This window comes from Elgaria multicarinata, chromosome 5, assembly GCF_023053635.1.
Source record: "Elgaria multicarinata webbii isolate HBS135686 ecotype San Diego chromosome 5, rElgMul1.1.pri, whole genome shotgun sequence".
In the NCBI taxonomy this organism is placed as follows: domain Eukaryota; kingdom Metazoa; phylum Chordata; class Lepidosauria; order Squamata; family Anguidae; genus Elgaria; species Elgaria multicarinata.
Genome location: NC_086175.1, coordinates 22,739,440 through 22,748,038, shown reverse-complemented (window position 1 = coordinate 22,748,038; position 8,599 = coordinate 22,739,440). Strand labels below are relative to the sequence as shown.

Genomic DNA, 8,599 nt, shown 5'->3' with positions numbered 1-8,599 from the left:
CAACTGCCCTGAACCTCCTAATCCCACACTTCGAGAACTGTGGGATAAGAGCAACCTCCGGCCCATGGACTACATATGGTCCTTAAGAGTGCAATCCTATACTTATTTAGATGGGGCAGGGGGAGGAAAGGCCTACAACACCCAGCATGCGCCAGCATACCATACTGGTTGGAGCATGGTGGGACTTGTAGCTCTTTTTTCCTGCCTAAACATGCATAGGACTGCATGTTTGGTCTCTTTTTGTGCTACTAGAAAACTCTTATTGGAATGCTAGAAGCCTGAGCTTTCATTTGCTTTCTGCTTCTCACAATTGCAAAAGAAGCCACTTCAAACCCAGTTTAACTGTGTTGTACTGCAGTTTTCCAAGTTCTAAATGCTCAGGAAATCCCATCTCTTCTCCCCCCCCACCCCCAAACCTGAAACTGAGATTTTATTTCTCTCTCTCTAATAACTTGCTGATAGTATCCATGTTGCTGAGATTCCATTCCCTGGGGTCTGTTTTTGGTAGTAGAGATAGCGGCTGTTGTGGAAACATAGAGCCTCAAAATGAGACCGGGAAAGATAAGCGCCTTTCAACTCACCCTTGGAGGTTCCAGAAACACAGATTGCAAACTACTACATGATGCACTTGTGCTCAGCATTCTCCCATTGCTTTTCTCAGGGAGTCGAAACCATTAAGGTGGTGGTTCTGTTGCAGTTTAGATTTGTTACGACTGAAATTGTCCTGATTTGGTTCCTGTTCAGGCCAATAAAAGCTTGTCACATTTGGACAAGTTTAGTCCTCAATAATCATTTGTGTTATAATGCCAATTCGCAGATATGCATTGTAGATATTTATTTTCTGGCGTACTTTTAATTTGTCTGCTGGATATATTTTCCTTTATTTTCAACTTGGCCCTTTTCTATATTTTCTATAAATAAATTTTAACTTGGTGTTTTAAATTTGTAATATTGCATTGCTGCTGTTTTTATCTGGTTGAGCTTTTATATTGTATTTTATATTATGGTTTTATACTGTTGTTTTATACTTTGAATGTTTTTAATTTTTGTGAACCGCCCAGAGAGCTCCAGCTATTGGGCGGTATAGAAATGTAATAAATAAATAAATAATATATTAATTTTACTCTTTTCTTATTTTTGTTCTGTATTTTTTATCTTTGTATTTCTTCTTGTTTAATACATTGAGTTATTGTTCTTAGTGCTTTTCTATGTAGTGAACCACCTGGAGCCCTTCATACTGGAGATGGAAAGGCAACCTTAATAAATAAATGACTCATACTCCTCTGTTATTGGCCTACTATCTTGAGCTGATAAACCATGTTTATTGGACCAGGAACAAGCCATATGCCTGCACACTCCTTCCTTGCCCTTCCACTTCCTTTCCCCCTTGGAACACTTCTATCCTGGCTTGTTAAACCACAGTTTCTCATGATGTCCACATCAGAAAAGTTAGTTCTGTTTAATTAACAGCATCCCAGGGGGAGTCTACACCAGCCGTTTATTGCAGGACTGTATTGTAGTCATCACTAATGGGTCACATGACGTTCACCTGCTCCTGTGGTGATTTTGGCTCCACTTCTCACTTTTACTGGAATATTCCTGATTGCTTTTGTCATGGTTTTCCCGGCTCTCTTGCTTCCATTGTGAAGAATATTAGTGGTGTGGGGGCCCTTTGTGAAGTAGTTGCTGTTCGCCGTGAATTCCGGGCTCAGCAAACAGCCAATTAGCTACAAGGGGCATGTGCATGGTTATTGACATGTTTTACTGCTGAGTTTTTTTAAAAAATCCAAACATTTCTCTGTGCAGAGGCGCATCTTCGACAGAGTTCCATTCCCCCAAATGTTGCTGCATGTCTGCACTCCTGCGCATTACTAACGAGTAATTTTAAAAAATCCTGTGTCCCGTAGCCATCTGCCTAGCCCTGCCCACTTCTACTGATACATGTGTGGAACCACCGTGATGGGGCACACATGCTCCCCCAATGGCACTCCTCTAATTGTGGGAAAGATTAGTTGTGTGTGCCCCGTGTGGGGTGATCACAGAAGTGGGGAACCTTCAGGAGCATGCCTCTTCCTTTATGAAAGGGCTGCAGGAGTAGATTAGCCCCCAGTGGAAAGTGAAATGTCACAGGTTTTCAAAGTCTATGGCCGAATCCAGAGAAATGTTAGAAGCTCGAAGCTCTCCAGTTTGTGGCTATTTCTATTTAGAAACTGATGTATAACAATCTCTTGCTATTTAGGGAGCAATTGTTTGGGGGGCCATAGAATATTGAAGCTTCCCCCTGCTGAGGTCACTCCAACCTTGAAAGGGGGAGTTGGAGATCTGGTCAAGAGGGCAGGGCTCCTGCAGCTTTAACTGTTGTGATGAAGAGGGGATTTCACCAGGTGCTGCATGCGTACAAATGACAATTGCTGGAATTCCCTTTTCAATGCAACTGCTAAACATACAGGAGCCCTGTCCTCCTTTCCACGTGGTCACCCTAGCATGTCCACTCAGAAGTAACTCATTCTCCTCTATTGCACTTCAGTGAGCACAGGAGCGAGGAGAGGGGTGGAGAGCAAGCCTCCGCTCATTTGCTGCCCAACACCTATGCAGTTGATGGCATTTGGTTCTACTTGTGGAACTCCATCCACCCAACCCCAACTAATGCAGTTGCAAGTGCTGTTCACCCTGTGAAAATGTTTTTTTAAAAAATGTTTACACTGTTTTACTGGCTATGTTTGCCTCAGAAGGAACAAACCCAATTTTATGAATATCCAGGTTTAAACGGAATCACCTCATAGAATCATAGAATAGCAGAGTTGGAAGGGGCCTAAAAGGCCATCGAGTCCAACCCCCTGCTCAATGCAGGAATCCACCCTAAAGCATCCCCGACAGATGCTTGTCCAGCTCCTCTTGAAGGCCTCTGGTGTGGGAGAGCCCACAACCTCCCTAGGTAACTGGTTCCATTGTCGTACTGCTCTAACAGTCAGGAAGTTTTTCCTGATGTCCAGCCGGAATCTGGCTTCCTTTAACTTGAGCCCGTTATTCCGTGTCCTGCACTCTGGGATGATCGAGAAGAGATCCTGGCCTTCCTCTGTGTGACAACCTTTCAAGTATTTGAAGAGTGCTATCATGTCTCCCCTCAGTCTTCTCTTCTCCATGCTAAACATGCCCAGTTCTTTCAGTCTCTCTTCATAGGGCTTTGTTTCCAGACCCCTGATCATCCCGGTTGCCCTCCTCTGAACATGCCTTCTCCTCCAGGAATTTATCCAAGCCCTGTTTTAAAGCCATCCCAATGGGAGCCTCCTCCCTAGTTTAACCCTGCACGGTGTGAAGCAGTCCTTCTTTTTATCTGCCCTCACATCAATCAGCTTTATGGGATGACCTTATTGGGCTCTTGCATTAGAAGAGAGGGAGAAAACTTCCTCCTACGCGTTCCGTTCACGCCAGGCATAATTCAGGACCCTTCTCATGTCTCCCTGGACTTGCCCGTGTTGAAAGCTAGCAACAGCCTCAGCCATCGTAACTTTTCCTGCCAGGGGAGTAGCTCCAGCCCCTTGATCATTTGGGTTGTCCTATGCTGCAAGTTTAGAGGGGTGAACACATCCATGCCTACGAGGGAGTGGCAAGCACCCACACCCCATCCCTAAAAGGCTGCTCCCTTTTATTCCTAGCTAATTAATCCAGAATTACTGCCACCATCACCACCACCCTTTCCCTGCATTTGCCATTGCTAAGGTGTATTTCATAGAATCCTAGAATAGTTGAGTTGGAAGGGGCCTACAAGGCCATTGAGTCCAACCACCTGCTCAATGCAGGAATCCACCTTAAAGTATCCCTGACAGGTGGTTGTCCAGCTGCCTCTTGAAAGCCTCTAGAGTGGGAGAGCCCACAACCTCCCTAGGTCATGGGTTCCATTGTCGTACTGCTCTAATAGTCAGGATGTTTTCCCTGATGCCCAGCCGGAATCCAGCTTCCTGTCACGTGAGCCCCTGATTTCGTGTCCTGCACTCTGGGATGATCGAGATGAGATCCTGGCCCTCCTCTGTGTGACAACCTTTCAAGACACAGAAAGCCGGAGATGGCTGCCTTGTGCTACCCATAAGGCACCCGGATGGGGAGATGAAAATGGGAGCTACGGCACAGGAGGAGGTCCTTGGTCAGGGCAGATCGTTCTGCCCAAATATGCGTGTGTAAACTCAGTGCTGTTCACCTGCGGAGAACAGAGCAGCCATGCCAGCTCACCTCCCACCCACCCACACCTGCTCCCCAAATCCTGTTCCGCTTCACCCGCATGATGCGGACGTTGTACATGCGCAACAGCCTCTCGTTATGTTCTTCGGAGCTGTAGATGTCCTTCCGCAGCTTCTTGGCCGCCCGAATGTAATCCCCCCTGGTTGAGTACATCCGTTGCAGGGTCAGATGATTTTTCAGATGATTTGAATGTATTCACCCATCCCTAGCCCTTTTCAGACATACATTTAGGTTGACTGAGTTTATGGGATGGGGTAGGAATCTGAGCTCTCCTCCCTTTCAGAGCCAGCACGGAGAGAACCTCAGAGGGAAGCTGAGCTTGGATGGAAGGGAAACGGGGTGTGCTGGTGGTTGGGGAGGGGAGGGGATAGCTTAAGCCCTATCTTCAGACCTCCCCAGCCTCTGTCCCTGCCCCTTCCCGACACCTCCGCTAGATGGGCAAAAATGCCTGCCTACCTAAATGGCAAAGCGGAAGGCATGGCAGATGTAAAGATCAGTTTTCCCTCTGCACTGGATACACGTAAGCCTCTGGGTTCAGAGCCTGAAAGGTGTATCCGATAGGATTGTGCCCTTAATCTGTCAGGGGGCTTCCAGATGAAGCTGTTCTTGGGCAACAGCCCTGTGTGAGTCACAGAATTTTATACAGGGTCCAGACATCATTGTCTTCCATTTGTAACGCTTCTATTTTGCATTGCTTCTTCCATCTTTTTGCTTACCATAAAAACTCTGTTAAGGGACAAAAGCTAGAATACCAGCACAAGGTCTTCTGATTGGTAACACTAGGAGCCCTCTGCCCGGAAGCCACCTCAGACTTTAAGGTGTCACAAGACTCTCCGTTGTTTCGCAGCAGCAGACTCCGGCTACATACAGACGACATGATAGTCAAGGGTGGGGTAATAATCAACTCGACAGTTGTTTATCTAGGGCGTACTCCCCAAACAACATGATAATAATTAACAGTGGTGTGAATTAGGATCAGCGTTGAGCTGACTATTAGTCCCCGCTGAGTCGATTCACTCATCCCTCACCCTCTCTCCCCCTCAGTCCTCCTGCTAGTATCCCATTAGCCACTGCTGCCGAAAATCTATCCTGCTAGCTGTACTAGAACGGCAGCCACCGCTTTGACCACTCTTGCCTTGCAACTCTGTGGCTGACGAAATAACCAATGGTGGCCTAGGAAATAACCAACAGTGCCCTCCACTCAACACGATAACCAATGGTGGTTCAAATAGCCAACTCTGCACAGCATTGGCTATTTGCATTGGTTATTTTGGCCAAATAACCAACCATTGGTAAAAACAAAAAAAGTCCCCCATGCAACATGATAACTCATGGTAGGTTAAATAACCATCCATCAACTATTTAAAGCACCATTGGTTATCATGTTGTCTTAACCCAGTCAAAGTAATTCCTTTTCCCGTAGACTCTTTAGTAAGTGGCATGCAGATAGCCCTTCTCTCCAAGTACTTGCCTTCAGGTCACTGTACTTGACCATACATTTACATTATCCCTATTATAGCCTAACAATTTCAGATAAAGAGATCAGCAGAGCTTAGTGCAACACAATATACAATATTCATTGGGTCAATTCCCCATATTAACATTGCCTTCAGTCTCCATACCTTTTATTCTAAGGTCAAAGCAGGGACTGGCACAGCTATAGAAGTAAACTAGGCAGCTGGGTTGCCAGCATATAGGGTCGTCTGGCTTAGCTACATAATGTCTTGCAAAGACTGGGATGGTGCCTACAAATCTGAAAGGGACACACAGAGGCAGCTTTGCAGCTCCTTGGCTGGGTGTTTTCTCCTGCTTTCCAGGGGATGTGGTTGAAAATTTTCAGATCTCCGCTGACTGCCCAGGGTCCTTTTGCCAAAAGTAAGGAAGTGAGAGACATTAGAAATAAAAGCAGTTTGCTTTTGATAATTTGATAATTTAATGTGGTATCATTGCTGCTCAGCATATTGTGAGCGTCATCGCATGGGAGGAAATCACGTTTCCTTACCGTCGCTTCTCCGCCCGCATGTTTGTACCTCATTATTTCCTCTTTCAAAAGAGGAAGTAAACAACGTGCATGGGCCCCATTCAGTGGGCCGTTTTGATCACGCTGCTTCTCCTGCCTGCAGCAGGAGATACCGGCAACTTCCGTCTCAATAAGTTGGACTTACTGGGGTGTTTTTTTGTCGCACAAGGAAGGCTAGAGGGATCGGGAGGCGTGCAGGTGGCAGACGACGTTGAGAGAGGGATCTGTGAAAATCCGTGAGTGCTCAGTAACGAGCATTCAATAAAATGCTTGTCTGATGACGCCCTATAAGGCATGCAGCAATGTTTTAATTTGCCCAGGGTATCAAAAATAAAAACAAAAAACAAAAAACCCTTGGGCTACCTTTGAGCCAAACCAAGCACTACACCTGAATTAAGAGTTCTGCGATTTCCAGGGCCTTCCAAATGAAAGGGTTTGTTTCCCACAATGCAGCCTTTTTCTGTAGGTTCTAAGACTCTTCAGTTTTCTGGCCTCTTTATGCAAAAGTAATTATTTTATCAGGAGACAAACTAGTACTAGAAGTCCTGAAAAACAAAGCCTCAATTCACAACTTTACTATTCCAGATGCTGAAGTCACTGCTACTCCTTGTCTGCTGCATTAAGTTGCTCAACTTGCATCTCAGCAGAGATTGAATAGCCTGCTGGAAATTATCACTGATTATGGCATAAAGTAACAAGTTGCCACATGTGTTCACTGCGGCCAGTGGTCTGGAGATGACATAGGCGGTGTGGAGTTGGTTTTCAACTTCACAGCTGACTGGGTAAAGCCGTAATTCAATCCGAGCCATCCGAAAAACATGGAAAGGGAGGAAGCACATATAAAAGACTACCAGGAGGAGGAAAGCAAGTTTACGTGCCTTCTGTTTATAAGGGTTTTGAGTGTGGGGTCCTGTAGCCAGGGTATAGATGATCACAGTGTAGCAAAGTGTCACGGTAAATAACGGCAAGTAGAAGGCCAAGGCACTTAAAAACCAAGTATACCACCTAATAACATCCACGTTTTCAGAACTAGTAAGGTCAAGACAAATAGACCTGTTCTCCTGCATTTTTGAGGTAATTAGGAAGTTGATAGGACTCACAGCCACCAGTGAAATTAGCCAAGATGCAGCACAGGCCACAACAGCCCAGGACTTTTTCCGTACAGAGACAGACCTTATTGGGTGGACAATTGCAAAGTACCTGAAGATACTGAAGCAGGTCAGAAAGAGGATGCTACTGTACAAGTTGAAGTGGAAACTGAAGCGGATGAATTTGCACAGGAAGTCTCCAAAGACCCAGTGCTCACCATTGGCATAGTAGTGTATCAGGAAGGGGAGGCTGATTAAGTACAGTAAGTCTGTGCAGGCCAAATTGAACATAATGATGGTGCTGCTCTTCCAGGGCCTCATCCTGAAAGTGTACACACAAATGGCCATAATGTTGCCTAGGAAGCCCACGAAAAAGATCATGCTGTATATGGGTGGCAGGTAGGTTTTTCTGAGTTCGTGGACATCATCCGTGCAGTTCCCAAAGGCACCTGTATCATAACTTGGCATCACGCTGGTCAAATTTGCTATATCTTCGGATGCAGTAGTATCCATCACTAACGTTGCAAGTCTTCAAAAAAGAAAAATGGGGTTAGTTTGGCTTAGATGGGTTTCAAAAACAGTGGGTTGGATCCAGACTTAGACACACTTAGAGTAGACCAACCAAAATCAATGGGGCTGGGTCTATGCTACGTATAACTAAATCTGGAGCCTATCCAATTTGCTCAGCTGTTTTGCTATCCCTCTCCTCTTGAAGACAGATGCAGAATCAGTTAAATGTACTGTAATCACTGTGTGAAAAAACTGTTTTTTTCAGAATTCAGTAAACTAAAATACTTTCATTGTTTTGTTTTCTAAGGACTTCATACATCCAAGAGTTAGGCCTGTTTAAGGGTCAACATTAATTTTCCTCTGCTACAACCCTTGTTCTGAACATTTCCTTTCCCAGATTATTCTTCCCTTTCTCTTCATTGCAGAATTCTTATTGCAACCAAACATCCAGTAATGCAACTTTCTAAAGTATATGCATAATTATATCTAATCTCTGAGAAAGTGGATTCCCCCTGTAATTCATTCAATAATTTTTTTAAAAAAAAAACTTGGGATCTGTTAATTTTAAAACAGTTTTAGCATAAAAGGATGAAGTAAGTCCTAGACTTGCCTTTATTTGTATACCCACAATGGTTTCTGCAGCCTTCCCCAACCTGGTGCCCTCCAGAGTGTTGGACTACAATGTCCATCATTCCCAGCCAGCAGGGTACCACGTTGGGAAAAGATTGATCCAAAGGCATGATTG

At 45.1% G+C, this 8,599-nt stretch overlaps 1 protein-coding gene across 1 annotated transcript; it reads right to left on the bottom strand.

Annotated features, from left to right (window-relative positions):
- Nucleotides 1-6,816: 6,816 nt before the first annotated feature.
- Nucleotides 6,817-7,857, bottom strand: LOC134399379 (2-oxoglutarate receptor 1-like). Its single transcript, XM_063127400.1, has one exon. It carries the CDS (start codon nt 7,855-7,857, stop codon nt 6,817-6,819), a length of 1,041 nt encoding a protein of 346 aa, XP_062983470.1.
- Nucleotides 7,858-8,599: the final 742 nt, after the last annotated feature.